The 22,190-nt window shown below is 35.7% G+C and overlaps 1 protein-coding gene across 1 annotated transcript; it reads left to right on the top strand.

Moving 5' to 3' along the window:
- The first annotated feature begins 507 nt into the window (after positions 1-507).
- Positions 508-6,043, top strand: LOC136843521 (aspartic and glutamic acid-rich protein-like). Its single transcript, XM_067112056.1, has 2 exons — positions 508-519; positions 5,402-6,043. The coding sequence occupies exons 1-2, from the start codon at positions 508-510 to the stop codon at positions 6,041-6,043; spliced, it is 654 nt and encodes a 217-aa protein (XP_066968157.1).
- The last annotated feature ends 16,147 nt before the right edge of the window (positions 6,044-22,190 follow it).

The following is a 22,190-nucleotide window of genomic DNA, read 5'->3' as shown; positions in this document are numbered from 1 at the left end:
AGCCTCCAGCGCAGCTTATGTTGCAGATGACGTGATGGAAGTTTTTCTACAAAGTTCACATTCATACTTTATTCATTTTTTCTCTGGATTCATCCCCTGTCAGGGGAACTGGCTGAATATGGAATAAAAAAAAAGAAAAATGAAAAAGAAAGAAAGATGGAAAAATACATATTTCTGCAGTGATTTATGTCAGTGGCAGATCCACGTCTAGCCGTCCTTAGCAGCTGTAATGCCACAAAAATGCGAAACATCAACTTAACTTAGTGAATTTAATCTCCATCTCTTTGTTTCCTCCTTTCAAACTCCTTTTCCAACGGCCACTTTTTTTCCTGACCTGAATCGAATGAGCAAAGGGACACCAAATCATAGTTAATACGATTGCAAGTTATTGCAAAACAAAGCAATTTCCTCCAACGCTGGAGATTCGTATTTCCTATCAACATTCGGTTATTCCGAATTAATGAAACACTTTGACCTGAAAACTGAAATGATTAAAGGCTGGACGTGATGGCGTCGATTGTAAGCCTGGCTTTATTAAAAAAGAAACTTAAAAATTAGAGAATGAATCCCATTACCAATATTGTTATTATCACTGTAGCTGATGTTTTTATTAGTAATATGTCGTGAAATACATTTTTCCTTAATACAACTGATATGATATTTCTAGGAACATTTTTATTGTAATTGTTGTTGTTCTTATTCCTATTCTCCTTATTATTATTATTATTATTATTATTATTATTATTATTATTATTATTATTATTATTATTATTATTATTAAAAATATTATTAAAAACCTTTCTTAATGAACAAACAACAGCATCATTCCTTGACACACAGCACTCCCCTCCATACATCAGCCTTAAGAATGACCTCAATTGACCTAATGCGGTTTAATGGGTCACAAAATTCACCCCAGTGACCTCAGGTGTTGCTTCTGTCCTCAGGTAGTTTGGCAAATGGGCTCCCTGAGAGCGCCGCATTCATCTCGTTAATGGTCGGAAATATTACTATGGACTTTCTCTCTCTCTCTCTCTCTCTCTCTCTCTCTCTCTCTCTCTCTCTCTCTCTCTTGAGAGTCCCTTCTCTCTCTCTCTCTCTCTCTCTCTCTCTCTCTCGATAACTGACAGTTGAAATACTTGCTGGAAGTTTGTACTATACTGCATACCATATATCAAACAGTAATATATGTATATATATATATATATATATATATATATATATATATATATACTGTATGTGTGTGTGAGTGTATGTGGACGAATTTTATCATATCACCGTGGTTTAAGGCGTCACTGTAGTCCTGGGTTCTTGTTCTTCCGTGGTTCAAGCTCACATGGCGAAAAACTTACTATCAACTAAAAAATTCCCCTTCGGGTAACATATATGAAAATATATTATTTCCGAGGCAGAGCGAATTGGATATTAAAGGGCATTTGTAGCTTAATGCTTATATACAGTATAAATTTATATATATATATATATATATATATATATATATATATATATATATATATATATATATATATATATATATATAATATTTTATATATATATATACATGGAAATTTTCTTTATATGGGGTATTTTATTTGCTTTGTTTGATAGAGCTATTCCTCACTTTTCCTGGACTCCTCCTTATTCTCAAAACATACGATTTACAACTTTGAACTCTCCCATTCCTACTACATGGCCGGTTGCTTCGATATATTCTGACAAGTCATTTCACCTAGTTTCATTCATTTCGCTCCGGTGCATCCATACACACACTTACCAAATATATATACTGAGCAAAGTATATGAGAAAGGTTATGCTTATTTTTTTTAAATACAATCTATAAGCACACTTCATTTATAACAAGAGAGAAGTATTGTTGATGTAATTCACTTTCTGTGGTAATGACAGCCTTAATCATAACGTAAACGAAGGAAACTTTGAACTGAGATCACCAAAAAGGCTAAAGATTTCTAGAGTCTGTATTTGGTTATGAACAAAGGAACGAAGCAACGTTACTTTGAATAATATCATTTATTTGCCCGGAAATTATACATTACGATTTTCTGCACATTAAGGTGTTGTTATGCATCACTAGGAAAGCATAGGTACTATTTATTTCAGATCGCAGTTAAAAGTTTTAGTCTGTTAGGTGATACGTTTCCCAAGTCACAGGAAATTAATTTTTTTAATAATTCTCTCTCTCTCTCTCTCCTTTAAGCGTTTTTTTTTTTTCATAATCCTCATCACTTTCACTCTTTGCATTCAGTATCTGTTGCCACAAGGCTATTTTCTTTCTTTCTTTTTTTTATTCTTTCTCTTTACTCATTCAACACAAAGTTTCTCTCCCTTTCCATCAATGTTATTCGTATAAACCCGGAAAGACTACGCCTCTGCCCTCAATAAAACCAGAGTTCGCATTGAAAGGGTCAGTGACGTGGACAAAACGCAAATTAAGACCCTACCCCTGCCTCGATACCTGTCAAGAAAGGAAGTTCAAAACTGAACGCTTTTTGCTTTTATTTTTAATTCTCTACATCCATTTCTCTCACATGTTTACTTCACTATGCACGTGGCTGTTTTCTCTTACTCTTTTCTTAAATTCATGAATGGAATCTTCCGTGAATTATTCAGTGATTTCCTTACATTAGCTATAACACCTTCTTCCAGAAAAGGAAGAATATCCTGATGCTGCATAATGGGCTCCTTATTGTTCTCGATTTGGTTTCTAAACTAACCATTTTATCCTATTTGTAACGATGAGATAAACAGGGCAGTAACCATAAAAATTAATCCTACAGAACTAAGTGGATAAAATAGAACAAATTGGGAAGCTGAAGAAAAAATTCTAATAAATTTAGTTTCATATTTAGATATTTCCCATTATTTCCAGTTCGTCCATTATTTTGAGTTTCAGGTTTTCCTTCAAATAGGAAATTAAAATCTCTGAGCATAGATTCCTAACGACGTAAGCACACGCAAACACTCACTCACACAAACACAAACACACACACAAACATCTCACAATGATGACAAAACTGCAACCCTCCAGGATTTCTAAATCTAATTTACTCGTGGGCTTTCCCGCGCTTTTCAGCCTTCGAGCCACGTCCACGATTTGAATGGACCAATCAACGCCTCCTACGCCCACAGAAAGCCCATCTCCCCCCACCCCCCTCACCCCCCGGGATATGGGGCAACACCACATTGGTGGCTCGCCTAATGGAGGCTTTGATCCTAAGCTGAAAGGAACTATCAGGCAAATTTGCCCGTCCCTATGATCCCCAGGGAGTTTTATGAGTGGTTTTAAATTCATCCTTTATGTTCTGCACTTCAGGCAATTTCAAGTTATCATAGACGATGTGATGGACTTGCTTCGTTCGCCTCTCTCCCGTCTCTTTCCGGAGTGGCCTGGGTCCTATTAGATTTTGCCTTTGGCTTTTCTGTCACCTTGCCATAATATATATATATATATATATATATATATATATATATATATATATATATATATATACATACATATATATATACACAGCATATATGTGTGTATATACATACACACACACACACACACACACACACACATATATATATATATATATATATATATATATATATATATATATATATATATATATATATATATATATATATATATATATATATATATATATATATTCCAACAACAGAGCTGCAGCTCTCGAAATCATACTCGTAGGCGTCAGGAAAGGCACTCAATACAGTAGATGGTTTATTGCTAATGCCGACGTTTCACAACTAAATTGTTGTATTTTCAAGGCTGAAATACAGCGAGCTGACTCAATAATTATTCATAAAAACATTTATTATAACAACTGATTAAAAACACTACAGTAGTGTCTCATTTAAAATGAGCTGACATAATTAAACACTGTGTAATATATATATATATATATATATATATATATATATATATATATATATATATATATATATATATATATATATATATATATATATATACAGTATATAAATATATATATATGAATATATAAATGTATATATATGCATATATATATATATATATATATATATATATATTATATATATATATATATATATATATATATATATATATATATATATGTGTGTGTGTGTGTGTGTGTGTGTGTGTGTACACCCACCAAAGAAACCGATGTCGCCTCGCCAGACCTGCCTGGAGAGAGAATGCCCTTTTTGCCCTGAAAGATGTCTTGCGTTCCAACTACCAGGACGCAGTTAAATGGCTGTTTAGGACAATATTGATATGAATAGCCAGTTTCATCAATATTTATGGATTTTTCTTATAAATATGATACGAAATTAAAATAAAACATGGTCATGAAATTTCTTGGTGATTACTTTCAAAACAATATGCGATTACAAAAAGAATAAAAGGGCTCTCTCTCTCTCTCTTTAGTGTGCACCCTTTCCAAATCAGCAGTCCGTTATCGCACCCTCAGAATTGGAAAATAGGAAAAAAAATATTAAAGATATGTTAAGAAACAAAATTGATGTGATGTGTATTGATAATTTTTGTATTTTTTTTCATTGATAAAGCTCGCGTTATTACTATTTTCGTTTTGAGAAAAAAAAAAGTAATATGCATATAAAGAAATATATATTTGTCTTAATTATTCATATTCATCCTCGCACCCGTTAGGCACCTTCTAGACGAACGGACAAGTGTCTTGGGGAAAACATGGTTACTATATCTGAGACAACAATATGACGTCAGTAGCGAGGAAATAAAAATATCCCTGTCACAACTTCTGTTGAAGTGTTACCAGAATTTTTACGAGTATTTCCTGGCTTCTGGCGTTATTTTGTTCGTCTGAAAGGTCCCCTAGGAATCGGCCTTACATCCCATAGAGGAGTGAGCATCCCTGATTAAGAACACCTGAGATTAATCATACTATTGTTAAAAACTGTCTCGAGTGATGTCTATTTGGGACGGTTCGGCCATCTGCTATTATGGTTCTGTTCTCCGTTCAGTTTGCAAAGAACGAAGCTACTTTTTGGTTATATTTGATGCAGCATATTTCGACGGTTTTACTCTCAAATTAGGAAACTGATATCCATAATCACCATAACTTTTGCCAATGACGATTTTGAAAAATACCCTTCCCCTCAAGGCTCGAACCCTTAAACATCAGAATACCAGTTAGTGATCTTATCGGTTCAGCCATCAAATCTCATAAAAGTGTTGCATTATCGGGGTCGTGGAGTGCTACTGCACCTATACTCAGGGTTTTACACAACACCAGAGCCATACTAGACTTTATCTAATTAGTTCACCCACGTACGGCTCGGGTGTTGTGTAAAACCCTGAGTGTAGGTGCAGCAGCACTCCACGAGCTCGAGGAAGACTTCGAGGATGACCTTTAGGACGACATCGAGGACGAGCTCGAGGACGACTTCGAGGAAGAGCTCGAGGACGACTTCGAGGATGGGCTCGAGTACGACTTCGAGGTCGACTTCGAGGACGATCTCGAGGTCGATTTCGAGGACGTCCTCGACCTCGAGGACGACATCGAGGACGAGCTCGAGGATGACTTCGATTATGAGCTCGAGGAAGACTTCGAGGACGACATCAAGGACGACCTCGAGGTTGACTTCGAGGACGAACTCGAGGACGACTTCGATTATGAGCTCGAGGAAGACTTCGAGGACGACATCAAGGACGACCTCGAGGTTAACTTCGAGGACGACTTCGAGGCCGAGCTCGAGGACGACTTCGATTATGACCTCGAGGATGAGCTCGAGGAAGACTTCGAGGACGAGCTCCAGGACGGCTTCGAGGACGACATCAAGGACGACCCCGAGGTTGACTTCGAGGACGACCTCGAGGTCGACGTCGAGGACGACCTCGAGGTCGACTTCAAGGACGACGTCGAGGAAGACTTCAAGGACGCCTTCGAGGTCGTCTTCGAGGACGACCTCGAAGTCGACTTCGAAGACGACCTCGTGGTCGACTTCGGGGACGACCTCCCACTCCTAGCATCGTATCTTGTGCCGATGCGTCGCTAGACGTGCATTGTTCTGGACTATCGAGGTAAAGTAAGTTTCATCACTGAAGATTACATTTTTCCATTCATCGATATCGTAAACAACATGTTGCAGAGCAAAGCCCAGACGAGTGTCACGATGCCATTCCTTTAACTCCCCTTTGACCGCCGGAACATGGCACCTAATCCCATGCTCCCTCAGTCGCTGTCTGGTTGTCTGTGGAGTGCACGAGAGATGCAATTCTTGCGTGATAGTTACTGAGGTTTTCAGGGGGTCTTCTATGGATGCTGCAATGATTTGTTCGTCTTGTTGTCATGTTATGCGTGGGCGTCCTCTCCTAGGTCTATTTGCCAATGTTCCCTCTTCCCGCCATCTTGATATCCGCCTTTGGACTGTGCGAGTTGACACTCCAACGCTCACGGCAATATCTCCTGTTGGAACACCACACTCCCACTCACCAATGATCCGACCTCTGAGTTATATGCTCTACAGAGTTGTCTTTGTTTGCCGCCGCCACCTCTACAAAAAAATGCCATATATAAGTATATATTATATAGACTAAAGAAGACAACAATATGGTGGAGATTGCCGTTATATAGATAATCGTGTTTACCAGCTAATAAAGTTACACAGAGGCTGCAAATCCCCAGCCGTCAAAACTACTCAGCTACTGGCTTTTGGGATAAGCATCGTCCATGGCTGTGTCGCAAACTCCCTCGTCGGAAAACCTGGTCCCCCCACTTTCCCTCAAAACTATTCAGAACGTAAACGATGATATAAGTAATGCTATAATGATACATATCTATGTCTTCATGGCGAACTGGAATAATTGATATTAACTGTTATCAATAAGGGTATTAATGTCGCCACTTCAAATATGTTGATAAGCGAATCTCGTCAAGCCCTACATTAACATCACCCCATTGCCCATCACCATTAACCTCCTTATCATAATATCCTCCTACCCTCCACCCCCACGTGCTCGGTTCTTAAAAGAGATAATTAATATCGAAATAAAATACGATTACATTTCTTAAGAATAAAATTTCTCTCTCTCTCTCTCTCTCTCTCTCTCTCTCTCTCTCTCTCTCTCTTCTGAATTTGGTAATTTCCCTCCTCTCATTCGAACCATCGTAACTATGCATTGGCAGTTGTAACTTCAGCTACCGTTCAGAGCAAGAAAGATATGATGTCTCCCAGCAAGGTTTGGAGAGGCGACATCGGTTTCTTTGGTCGGTGTACACATGCTTATATATACATACAGATATATATATATATATACATATATACACGTTTTATATATTATAATATATATATATATATATATATATATATATATATATATATATATATATATATATATATATATATATAATAGAATATATGTATATATAAGCATATATACATGTGCAAGCTAACACAAAACGTTGAATCACGATATGATTACCGAATGTCATTTTCTCCTTTATTATCATAGGCTTTATACCCAGTAGTCTTTCGAAGGCGATCACCCAATACTGAAACTTATCAGATTAAGTCTATTAGTCATTACTTCGCTGGGCGATTTCTGTGTGCTATACTTGGTTACAAAATTATTGTTTTATTTTTCCCTCTCTCTCTCTCTCTCTCGTTTTAATCCGTACGTTGGAACGAACCCAAGAAAGCTATTCCCATAGCAGTAAAGCTTGTAATTGCCTGAAGGAGATGAAGACTTTCACCTCTACCGTAGCCGAAAGGCTTCCTATCCTATTCCAAAGGCAACTCCGCGATGGACAATTACTGTTAATTGTCCTCGATGTTATTAACGTATCATGCGAAGGGTACGAGAGATCATTTAGCCGATGGAAATGAGAGCGAAAGAGCTCTTAAGGCCTTCCAGGCTTTGACGTGACTTCGCTGTACTGCACTTATTGAATAAAACGACATCCTCCCTTGGTGAAAGGCTTTTCGACCAAGCAGAAATATTTACCTGAATTCAACGGATTTTACGGCTGATGTTACGTGTGATAAAGGCTGCGTTTACACAAACGGCTTACATAAATAGTTAACACAGGATCTCTTTCTTTTGGTAATGGTAATGTTCTGAGTTTTACGCTAAATAACCAAGCATTTTCGTAGAATGTTTCCTGTAATGTCTGCTCCGAAGCTTGGCTTTCTCAGATTTATGAGAAAATTATGCGAATATAGAAATGCATTCTGATTCAAGTTTTGAACAGTTTATTTCCTTTCGCATGAAATGCTTGTCATAATGTTATTTTTTACTGCGGATCTTTCCTAGATAATGACCCCAACGTGTTTTAATCCGGTATGAATCCACCCAAGGTCTAGAGATTATAGGCTATACTCTCTAGACCTTGTATCCACCTTTGCGGTGTGTCTAGTACAAGCCCGTTGGGGATTACCGTAAAAAACATAAACAAAAGACTACAAATATCACAAAGATAATGACCGCCAAGAACTATAAGTCCTAGATAACGGCCCCCGAAAACCCTTGGGGGCCACTATCTAAGAAAGATCCTTTGCTACTTTTCCAGCTTAAATTTTGTGTGTGTGTGTGTTCGTGTTAGTGGAAGTTGTTGAAATGAGTATTCTTGAGATGAGTTAAATAGACGGCGTAATATAAAAGAACAAAAAACTGACCAAAATTAAATATGCTTTTGAAAGACTTAATAGCAAAGACGAAGAAAGTGTTTCGGGGAGTTCAATAGGCCCAGGACCTGAATACGCTATTAGCAATATTACACGAAATTATCCTTTCCATTATGCCCAGTAACACAGTTTAGTGGACATAAATAGGTTGACTTGGCAGGCAGGTGTATGGACAGGCGATAATCACTTGCAGATTAATCTGCATGGTTCGAGCTTTTTCTGAATCCTTCACAGATGAGAGTGATAAAAATGAGAGACACGTTTGACAAGGGAAAGATGAAAGCTTAGATATCATATTCCCGACGTGCAAGACGTTTCAATCTTATAATCTTCAAAAGTGCTCACGATGTCATGCAAGATGACAGTGAACATAAGTTACAGGTAAAGCAAAGGTTGACGAAGAATAAGAAATTTATTTGGATAATAGAATTGGTTCCCCATCACAGATTTCAAAGATGTAACACTCTATAAAAATCTGGGAAGTAAAGGAATATTCTTCCATTTATCCTATAAGAAGGTGGAGTGAATATTTCCACAAAAGAAACTACTTTCAAACTTTTACTAAAAGGAAACCAGATTCTTCCATGACAGCTTGAATTCAGTGTAGAATATGAGCGTTCGATTTAAAACTTCCGACGGCCAGTCTCTCTCGTGCATCGTCTGTCTCCAGATTTTTCGGGATGCTCTTCTGCTTATCTAACCATCTATGTATATATCTGTGTATCTACCTGTCTGTGTCTATCGATTTATCTGTATATCTGTATGGTTACCTTTCAGTAGCGGTATATTCAAACCAAAGGTATTTGAACTTTCCATTGTCAATGAAAGGTGGAAGAAGGAAAAATGTTGTTTCCTTGTGTGTGCATATATATATATATATATATATATATATATATATATATATATGTATGTATGTATGTATGTATGTATGTATGTGTATATATAAATGTGTGTATACAAACACTTAACAATCCTGCGAGGTAGGTCATTCAACTGACCTTTCTTACTCAAACGGACTGCACAAATAGCTTCAGTTGAGTACATTCTACCAAGTACCTGCAGTAAATAGAAGTCTGACATGTACGACAAGGACTAGAGAGTGGGGATAGTTCACAATCAAGAAGCTCTAAAGAGCACTAACTGAAATAATATTGATAAAACAAGCAGAGGTTCCCGGTCTCACAAACGACTTGAAGCTTATCCGAGGCGAAAGTGAGATGAAAGATCATTTACTGGATGGAGGTCATGTGATTCAATTCCATAAAGAAGAGAAGTTTGCGAAGAGACTTCCTAGGCATGACGACAATGCTCTGTGCAATCAAACAAAGTTCCTAAAATAAACACGAGTTGCTCAGCGAAGATTTTCAAGTGGGTCTTGGGTAACAAACTAAACCTCTTGCTCTTAGAAGCAAGCTTAGTGACGCTCGTCGCCAAAGATTTCTTAAAGCAATCCTATTTTCAATTTTCCAATTCGTTAACATCACAGTGCAGCTTGAAAGAAGAGTAGATGAATTGATATGGTGGAAACTAGGCTTTGAAAAGTGGAACCCGACTAAATTTCGTTTGCGCTCATTTTTTTTACTTAAATAAGTATCCATTCCTTCTTGCTTTATATATTATATATATATATATATATATATATATATATATATACACACACACACAAATATACATGTATATACATATGTGTGTATAAATATATATATATATAACATATAAAGGAGGAATGGATACATATTTATATAAAAAGAAAGAGCGTAAATGAAATTTATATATATATATATATATATATATATATATATATATATATATATAATATATATATATACATACAGTAAACCCCCCGTATTTGCAGGGGATGCGTACCCCCCCGCAAATAGCTAAATTCCGCGAATACTTAAAACCCCTAAAAAACACTTAGAACTGCCTGTTTTGATAGTTTAAACACAAGTAAAACCCTCTAAAAATGCTTATACCTGAGTATTTTAACAGTTTTATCACAAAAAGTGCATTTACTCATGAAAATTATATGAAAATACAGTAATTAGTGAATATTTCCCAGTAAAAAATACCGTGAATTGGGCGAATTTTCTGCGAATAATGGGTAGATACATTCCACAGAGAAATCCGTGAATGTGTGAGTCCGCAAATCGTGAGAACTTGAATACAGGGGTTTACTGTATATATATATATATATATATATATATATATATATATATATATATATATATATATATATATATATATATATATATATATATATATATATATATATATATGTATATATAATATATATTTATAAATATATAGACATATTTACTATATATATATACATTATATATATACACAGAAATATGCAGATCTATAGATATATACAATGGAAAAGGAGAAAGGAGAAAGGAATTATTTCAGATGTCATATCTTCCTGACAAGGCGTAGAATTTGGGATTCCATGTTTGGTTGAGAAACTGCACCTGGGGTTCAGGATTGCACATTCTTCGTTTAGAAGATTCATATCAATAGGAGTTTTCACTGTCGTCACTATTTTCAAGTTACTAGTCGTTATAGTTTTCAACTGTTATCAGTATTCAGTAAAAATGCTTATGCGTTTATTTATCATGATTAGCATGTCATATATATACATATATATCTATATATATACAATATATACATATATATAGTATATATATATATGTATATATATATATATATATATATATATATATATTATTACTGTTCTTAAATGAAATTGTTTGAATAACTAATTTGTTTAGCATAATTATCATGTCAATTATATATAAAATATATATGTATATATATATCTATATCTATATATATATATATACTGTATATAATATACACATATATAAGTGTGCACATATGTATGCGTGTGTGTGCACGCGCGCGTGTATATGTGTGGTAAAAAGCTTTTAATAAATGAATCACCTCCCCTCCAAAAATCCCTTTACCAAGAACACCTTCCCCCGTTATCTGCACGTCTTGTGTCTCTCTTCCTCGTACATTCCCTTCCCATCTCTCCTTCTCATCTCTTGCCCTGTCTTTTACTGTCTCCCTACCTCTCCCTCCGTCTTCCTCCCTTTTTCCCTTGCAGGGTGTGTTTTCGTAAGCGCCTTAGCTGTCACCGGCGCTGTTGTGCTGTCAGTAATTGGTTGACAGCATGTTTTTCATCCTCGTCATGAAAGCCGCCCGCTCACTTATTACTTTCAGGGGCTGTTTTCTTTCTCGTTTATCATTTGGCTTCTTGTCTTCAAGGAGAAAGACAGCACTTCTTATATGTGTATGTATATGTATATATATATATATATATATATATATATATATATATATATATATATATATATATATATATGCACAGATAGATAGAACGTATATATATACGTATGTATATATATACTATATATATAAAATAGACAGAGAGAGAGAGAGAGAGAGAGAGAGAGAGAGAGAGAGGGGGGGGAGAGGGATACGCTATTTCCCTTTGAGGTACTGGCTCAAAAACTGCTAATATCCTGGTTTTCAGCAACACAATTTTGTCCTTAGGGATGGCGTTGCATGCCTTATGACCTATTCACCTTGGTCAAATCCCACCAAAGGCTGGTTTCTAACGTAATTCATTGCTCAGGTCAACAAAGGAACAAAGGATTTGATATTATAAATTCCTAAATCATTCCCCTCCTCCAGGGATTAACTTCAGCATTCTTGACGGTGGGGCAAGACTAGTGACCATAATAAAGTTAAGTATACCTTAGTTTAACCAGACCACTGAGCTGATTGACAGCTCTCCTAGGGCTGGCCTGAAGGATTAGATTTATTCTACGTGGCTAAGAACCAATTAGTTACCTAGCGACGAGACCTACAGCTTATTGTGGAATCCGAACCACATTATAACGAGAAATGAATTTCTATCACCAGAAATAAATTCCTCTAATTCTTATGACCATAACAAATGAATGTCTTCTTGCTGTAACCAAATGACTTTATGTGACTGCATTGCTCATGAAAATAAAATCAGCATGCGATTGCCACTTCATTTACATGTACATGCAGTTGAACGATAAACAATCGTTACCTTTGAATGAAAGGAATCAGAAAGCCAACTGATTCAGACCTCATTAACCTGCACCTGGATTATCTGGCAGACAGACTCGCTGAATACGTTTGGATTAGAATAGCTTGTTGGCTGCATTAATTGAGATGGGTTCCAGAATTCCCCTTTTGCTAAGGCAGATGCTCAAAAGAGATAATTCTGTCTCTTTCCGGTGAATGTTATGATCTAGGGTCTAGATCTTATGGCTCCATTGTGCTCAGATATTCTGTAGATTAACTCTATCCCTTTATACAAATTTAATTGCAAATTTTGCCTGGTATTTGGAAAATTTTAGAAACAGTTTATTTCTTGTTTTAAAATATAATATTACTGAGTGTAATGATGACTTTGAAACATTATAAAATGAATAGGTATTGGGTTTCCGGTGGCTATTAACCTTTTTGTAGTCCTCAGTATTTACAGGAATCTCATTTAGAGGTTAAGGACTTTGTTTGGCGTGTGTAGGACCTCTGGAGTAAATTTAGCTCATTTTTTTATGTCTTATTTGTTAGTACTTGCAGGGTAGAGTAGCTCGGTGATCTATTCATCCAATAGCTGCAAATTTCATTTTTAAAATACCCCTGTGATCAAATCCTTAGTACCCCTTGGAAAAAGAGGGCAGGTCAATCCACTAATTCGAATATCCTCTAAATATACCCCAATCTCTTTAATGTTGATTAACGACTGTGAAATAAACGTTTGGAAAATAGCAGGTAGTCAAGGCAGGCCAAAAGATATTCTTATGCCTCGTTACAAACTCTTATGTTTCTTCACTTTCATATTTCCTCACTTTCATATCTCCCTCTCTTATTAACTCACTTAAGTTCTGATCTAATTCTTTTGTGCATTATCAACTTGATTCACGTTCATTTTTTGTGTGTGCGTGTGTGTGTGTAGATTTAAGCCTCATAAGAGAACAGATTTTTGATAAAAAAAAAAAACTATAGAAAATTCAAAATTAAAATCACAATAAAACGTGTTTTATATTAGAAAACATTATAATTTAAATGTGTATTATGTTAAGGAACATATAATTTAAACATGAGTTATATGAGAGACTTCTAATGTAGATACCTTTCAGATTGGAAAGGGTGGAAATTCGCTAAGTAATAAAAATCAGGAATACAATTGATGCGATTACATTCAACTCTTTCCTGCAAAATGTTAGCACCATGCAAGTCAACACGCAAACGGAAAGTCAGAATTAAATATGATGACGATTCCATTTCAGAACATTACATTAGATATATAATTTCATTGTTACTGACACCAAGGAAACTTATAAATGGCTTTAAATAAATAAATATAGAACGTCTCCTTTGCTTTCATCATTATTTATTGTACGAATCCGACACGACATAAGCTGAGGTCAACACTTATCTAGGGAAGTTTTATCAATTGTTTTTTATCACTTCCAACAAACTTCTCAATAAAACTGAAACAAATCACAAGCCTTTCAGGACTACCACTGAATATCAAGGCTAACCGTCGCAATGAATACCGTATCGAGAAAAATCTGAGCCGTATGCGTAGGAGTCACTTTTCAAAATGAATGTATAATCCTTGAATATGATCTATGTTGCAAAAAGATGATAGGAAAAGATTGAATTTAAATTTTAAAGTACTACAGCTTTCTTGCTTTGTTTCCATTGTACCAGTAAAAATGGAGCTTCGAGCTGGTATACCTGCACTTAATTATTGTTTGCCTATGTTTAATATAAGCAGGACTGGTCACATTTTCAATTTAAGATATTATATGATAATTTCACCTTAATAATGATTCAAACTGTACAGCTGTGCAAATTACAAATCATATATGTTTTATCTGCGGTGCTTACCGTTACATCCGGCTATAAAATCTTGTCATTAATAATAATGAGTTAGCTTTAATTTGGACACATCCTGAACTGATGCTACTGAATAATACATCTGTTACTTATGGTGTTAAAAAAAATCGCATGGCTTCCCTCTGCTTTGAATAAAATCTTTTAAATTAAGAGCGTTATTGCCTTTTGCTTTTTTTTTTTCTTTTTTGCAAAGTAATGAAATTACCAGGTAAGTTCCCAGTACCGTTTTTAATCGTTCAGTACCTCATGAGCTTCGTTCATTTCTGCAGTAATGATGTCAGTTTAACAGAACTCCCACACTATATGAGTCCGCAAGTTTTTATTATTGCAATTATGAATTATATTAGAGTTTGTACCCAAGTATGTTTCTGGGTGCGTGCACTGTTATTAGTGGAACCGCCGAAAACGTGGTTATCATAATAACGAATATCGTCCACTTCATGCTATTCAGGAGGAACTAACTGTCTGATGACGGCAGTCTATATACATCAATCAGTCCGTCGATTAGCACTACATACTGTAGGTAGGCTCGCATAGTCAGTGAAAGAAACTAAACAAAAAAATTCCCTTTTGTATAATGTCGACAAATATTGTTTCAGTCATGTACACTTAACTACTGAAGACAATGTAATATTTCTTTTGTGCCATCGTCTGCACGTTTTAAAGAAGATATTGTAAATGTTTTTAAACCTTCAGCCTTTAAGCCGGATTGCCTGATAAATCTATGGATACCAAAGTTCTAGTGATACTAGTTAACCTTGCAAGGTAAGCTGACTTAGGATTTCACCCAAAAACAAAGGAAGCTGTTGCTTAATTTGCTGGGCTAATCTCCGGTATAAATCAGTACACTAATCAAACGGCAGCGTGGCTGAAGCAGTCTCGGTTCTCATCTAAGCTGGATTAACTCGAGAGTTTACCAAGATATAATCTGAGAAGCTGGGCTGGCACATGAATCAAGGGGATTCCGTAACAGGAGTTGTGTTAGGTATAGTTTACAAAGTAGCACTAATCGTTCACAAAGTAAAATTAACCTCACCAGAGACCAATGCACTGCAGTGCCTCAGACTAATTGATTCCAACATAGCGGATCTGATCAAAAGGCACGACTCAGGCTTACATAATACCCTAGGCTGATTCAGGTATTGTTAATGACACAGCCATATCCTTAGTTAAATTAACAACCTGGTGGTCTCAGGATAATACAAAATTAAACAGGCCTATGTAACCGAACATTAACTTGTAAGACTCAAGGGATAACTCACCAATGAATTAGGCGCTCTCTAGCATCAGAGCTACCAGCCAGACGCAACAGACAGCAAGGCTGAGGTGATTTAAGGAAGTCATAAACTGAGTTTGGCTCAATGGACAACTCAAAAGTTACTAAATAAATAAAGGGAATCAGTATTGCCCAGTATTCGAGGTTAGTCACTCAAAAGACAAGTTAACTGGAATTCTACAGGGACAACGCGTGAAAACATGCATCTCAGGTATTCTAAATTTTTCTTATGGGTCCTGGTAGCTCAGCCGATTTTGCCTGAACTTTACAATGTGGTGGGGGTGCTGAGTTCAAGGTTTGAAGGATTTACTCTCCTTGTGAGCTAGGGATGGGGTTGGGGATACCCACAGTCTTATTTACCTGCCGAATCACCAGTAACCACTGCCTGGTTCCTCATGGTCCAAACCTGGGTGGAAAGTTAAATTAAGGTTTGATTCTATATATTATTCTCACAGTTTACCTCTGCATTTTTAGCCTTTTTTATTTTTTTCATTCACATTCAGCATCAGCACCACATTTTCATCAAGGAAAGTTAATTTCATAGATTACAAAGTTAGGCTTCCATTGACAATTCAGGTCTCTTCCCAATCTACATACAACGTGTTACATTCTTGTTTCACCTATTCTGTGACTCAATTCTTCTATCATCCTACCATCATCAGTCACATTTATTTTCAATTACTTAAACGAATCAAACACTTCCGTTCTTCCACCATACATAAGTGTCCCATCTTCTTGGTTTCCATTTATCATCAACTTATCTTGCTTACTTTTACTCATAATTTGCTCGTCTTGCATGTATATACATACATACATACATATATATAAAGATAAAATCCACGAAGGAAACGGAAACACTGGAGTGCTGCGAGGCCTTTCGACGGTATGTCCTTTACTTAGCAGAGTCTGCTAAGTAAAGGACACAGAGTGAAAGGCCCTGCAGCACTCACCAGTCCGTTTCCGTTTCCTTCGTGGATTTTATCTTTATTTATATATTCATCACGTTCCATATTTTCGTGATTCAGTTATACATACATACATATATATTTATAAATGTATATATATACATATATATGTATAATATATATATATATATATATATATGAATGTGTATATATATATATGAATGTGTGTACACATATATACATATATATATATATATATAGATAGGCAGATATATGTATGTATATATCAATATATTTTTGCAGGTACGTACATATACTGTGTCCTTGTGTGCATTCGTGTGTGTGTGTGTGTGTGTGTGTGTGTGTATGTGAGTGTGTATGTGAGGTATACAGGCACAGAGGCAGTAAGCAGGTAAAATGGTTTAACATCGCCACTTTTACAAATGTTCGCCTATTATGCTACAAATGACATACATTTCCATTAATCAAAAAAGCAAAAGTGGTGAGACTCGATTTTCATTTCCAATTGCGCAGATTCATATCAATAACAACAAATTGAAAATTGTTGTTATTACCTACGTCGACGATCAAATTTCATTTTTCTCTTTTGGTGACAAATACATGAATTTCATATTACGGCCGTTTCTTTCATATGCATCCATGCTCATCCATATGGATTGTATGTTCATTTTATTTGTTTTATTCTCATTCATACCAGGCTCGTACATTCATTTACAGAAAGACATTTCTCGCTCGTCTGAATTACTTTCGTAATACACACACACACACACATTATATATTATATATATATATATATATATATATATATATATATATATATATATATATATATATATATATATATATATATATATATATATATATATATATGTATATATTTATAATATACATACATATATATGTATATATGTATGGTGAATCGAGGATAGAATGCCTGTGCAGCAAACTTCCATAACTAGGAGTGGATATATCGGATGATGATAGGATGAGAGAACAGGTGAATCACAGAATTCATGAAAAAAGAAGCTACTAGGAAATATGCAAAAGAATAGGAGAGGCAGCTTTCGGTATCTATGTAAGTTAACGTTGGAATGCATGAAGAGACTGTTGAGCCAGCTCTCTATTACAGAAGTGCAATGTTGATGGATGCAGAATACGAATGAAAAGAAAAGTGGAAGTGGTTGATATTGATTGTTTGCCTAAAGTATGTAGCATAAGAAGCAAAGAAAAGATTAGAAATGTTATGATATTTAAAGTGGTAGAAGGTAAGCCTAGGTTAAAGGGTGGAACTGAATGTTTTGGGGTGGAATGGTCATGTGGAAAGAATGAGAGATAACAGGTTGGTGAGAAGAGTACAATTTTGAACTATTGGGAAGACGATGAGTAGAAGACCTACAAGGAGCTGGACAGACAGTCTGAGAAAGGTAAGGGAAAGGAAGGCCTCAACATTCTTGAAAGGAAAGAGCGTGTCAGAGATAGAAGTGAATTGCGAGGTTTGTAGGGATGCTGATGAGGTATCTGTTTAGGTGTGTGGAGTGGTTAATGCTGTGAAAGTTTTCGGCACATGGGTTTTATCCATGGTTCAGCATATATCCTATGAGAGCGGCAGTGATCGTTTTCTTGTTTCATATCAGGAGCCAACCCTCGCCAGGTGAAAAATCCATTTATGTATCATATTTATACATATAATGCGTCTGTGTTGGCGTATTTCTGCTTGAAATGCGTATGCAGTGTCTAATTATCATAATGAATAAAATGCTATTTTCCAAATATGAATTTATGATTCCTTTCTCATGTTCATTATACATATATATATATGTATAATGAACATGAGAAAAGGAATATATGTATGTATATATATGTAATAATATATATATATATATATATATATATATATATATATATATATATATATATATATTATTACATATATATACATACATATATTCCTTTCCTCATGTTCATTATACATATATATATATGTATAATGAACATGAGGAAAGGAATCATAAATTCATATTTGGAAAATAGCATTTTATTCATTATGATAATTAGACACTGCATACGCATTTCAAGCAGAAATACGCCAACACAGACGCATTATATGTATAAATATGATACATAAATGTCTGTGGCGACTTGATGTGTTCGTATACATAAAGTGTACATCTAGGTAAACAGTGCTACGGTTCCTACTCCTACCTAAATATGAAGAAGGAAAGAACACAGAAAACACTTGATTACTTTCCCCTTGTTCAAGATATCTGCTGCTTCCTGTCTTTATTCAATGTGTGATTAAAACAGGCTGTAATGCTAACTGGATATTATATCGCCGACAGGTAGAAGTTGAATAATTGATGCGACAGTTCATATTATTTCACTTCGAAATTTTATTACTATTTTGCTTACCTTTGTTTCTCTTAGCTATTCTAAAGACACTGGTTCATCAGCGATTGCAGAATTGTCACTGACAGTGTTTTATTTCTTTGCCAAGGATCATTTCTCTTTAAAATGGAGTGACATCAGAGAAGATAATGCCGCGGGCTCACGCTTCATTTATCCCCTAACTTATGAAACACAGATGAACCCCAGTTTATATAAACTTTCGCAGCCGCCTCATAAACATTTACAAAAGCCACAACAGCGACTGGGCTAAAAGGTGCCGTTTACCCTTCTCCTGCACAAAATCTAATGCTTCTTAAGTATAAAGGCCCTTTCATTTCATTCCAATACTTCTACTGGGTTTTTTATCCAACACGAAAAATCGATTATTCAATATTTGCAGCAACTATATTTTCCCATTCTTTCCACAAGACCATGGTACTTGCGTGCACTCTTGTTAAGAGAGCTTCAAAGATATCTGCGGTTTTCATTGTAAGTATTATCGTTTTCTTCTCAGCCTACATAAACTGGGGTAGATCGAAGGGAAAAACTGTAAAATAAAGTTTAATGAAACTTTACACTTTATACATGTATACCTGAAATTTATCACTGAAAATTATGAAGGCAAGTCCCGTGACGTGACATCCATATTGCATTTCACAAATCAAGATCATTTGGAAAAATCAATCCATTAACATATTTCATGGGGTTCCGGCCATGTGTACCCTATAGCTACGTGTCTAAGGAATGGTTTCATCCCAGTGGGGTGAGGATGACCTCATCGAGGCCCTCCCGCTTTGACAGTATGCATTTTGACAAAGCAACGATCACGTCTAGACTCCCCTTCTCTCCCTCATTCCCTCCATTCAACTACAACCCCCATCAGTCATATAATAACAAGGTACATAATTCACTGTTTACTTCATCAGAGACACCTGGATTTTGGGAAACGCGCCTGTACCTCCTTGTCCAATTCGAGATTTGAGCACTGATATATAGATCAAACTTTAAAAAATAAAAAAAAAAACCGTGGGGACTTGAACAAAAATACCCCTTGGGCTTACATCCTTAACTGACTATTTTGTGGCCGAAGGGAGTTTTATGAACTTGGTTCTTGCAACCTTACCCTGAATCTCAGTGCTTAGAAACTTACAACAGTCTTCAAGAGACTAGTATGAACAGCAATGGGTCATGATGTGGACCTTTAAGGCAGAAGAATGAGTGAGTGACGCAAACTTCAAAATTAAACTTTGTAACTTTGAAACACCACATAGCTGATATCTCATGAAACCCATCAACTAATTTGAGCAAAATTTAAGGTTCATGCATTAACCCCTAAAAATTAATAAATAATAAAGTTCTAAACTGGGGTATCAGAGATACGTAAGGTTTCGCTAATATTTCTTCCTCCAGTATTATCAACTGCAAACTAATTCGCGTTGCAGAAAGGTAATAATCTGTAACACCCATACCAGTCCATCTTTCAAGAGGCTGGCCTGTTGTGGTCTTCGATCGGGAAAGATTCTTCTTTCTTCAGATCTTAACAACCCTTTTCTTGGGGCTGGGTCAAAAGTGGGCTTTCAGATGCCCGCCTGGTAGGCCTTCAGAAAAAGAAAGATTGTAAACTGCTCATTCCCATCAATGCCATGGCATTCCTGGATAAATGAATCACCTACTGATATTATAAATGATATTATAAATAATTCACAACTATGGAAAGGAATACCAAAAAAAAATACAGGCGTAAAATAATACCACAAGCAGTATAACTATAACAAGAAAAAATGTCCGGATTTTCATTAACCTTTCAAACATGGCGTCAATGTAAGGAAGGAACTCTTGCCGTTGTAAACTTCGCAGAATTTAATGTATTTTTTGTTATATGATCAATGAACGAATATCTCAGACGATAAAATATATCCACTGCAAGTTATCTGGACTTTTAAAAATTATATACTTTGCCAGTTTATCGAAATGTGCTACAAAAAAATAATTCATAAAACCAACCTAACATCTAGGAGAACATTAGTAATGCAAGTTTGACATACGAAATAGGACGAGGCATTAAAGATATATAAATCTAGATTCATCTTGTCATTAGTGATACCCTGTGAATTACTGAAAATTGACCCACTTATAAAGCATACACGCATGCACACACAAGGCCATAATAGTGGTACCCATTTTTCTTCCACTGCGTTTTTAATAACGTATTTGAGAATGATTTAAAGTAAAACGAATATAACGAACCTAAAAAAAAACCTAAATTAAGCTAAAAGTGCATGCCAATTCTAAGGCAGATATTTTTGTTTTGTTTTCTTTGTTTCTTAAATGAGAATCGCAATTACCATTTACTCCACTGAAATTAGTAATTCTCGGATTACACAGTTCTACATCTGTTCCTTTTATTGAAATCCTCTTCCTGCTTCTCCGGCTTGCAATCCTCATCTGTCAGAAACAGATCTACCGCTTACTTCGAGGTCAAGCTACATTGTTCCATTGACCTTTGCTCTGAAAGATAATTCTGCCGCTCAGAGAGACTGGAACCTACGTCAATAAGCGAATGGAAAACCACCTTCACTTCTTTATTCTTACGACAGAATGCATCAGTAACCAAGCGCGCGCAGTCATGCATACGCGTATGCAAACAGGGATTGGATTTTTGTAATGTTGGAGCTCATTAACATAATGGCTAATTAGATCTCATAAATATTAATGGAATCGCGGACCGTCTGAACCCTCCATTTGATTTTTACCTCGGATGCGAAGAGCTCCAAATGTCTGCATTGTCTGTTTATTTCATTTACGAAAAAATCATAATGCAATATTTAGTTTCTCACTGTTTTTTTTAACCCCTTTTGAAGGTTATTAATTGCTGCTCAAAACAAACAAGGTAGAGAATTTTCGGTATTATTGTTTATGAAAGTATTTGTGTTCTTTGCAATTTCCCACCGTCTCTCCCACTGTACAGTTAGCGTCC

This window comes from Macrobrachium rosenbergii, chromosome 11, assembly GCF_040412425.1.
Source record: "Macrobrachium rosenbergii isolate ZJJX-2024 chromosome 11, ASM4041242v1, whole genome shotgun sequence".
Lineage (NCBI taxonomy): Eukaryota > Metazoa > Arthropoda > Malacostraca > Decapoda > Palaemonidae > Macrobrachium > Macrobrachium rosenbergii.
Note: the sequence above shows the minus strand (reverse complement) of the source record. Positions and strands in the feature narration are given on the sequence as shown.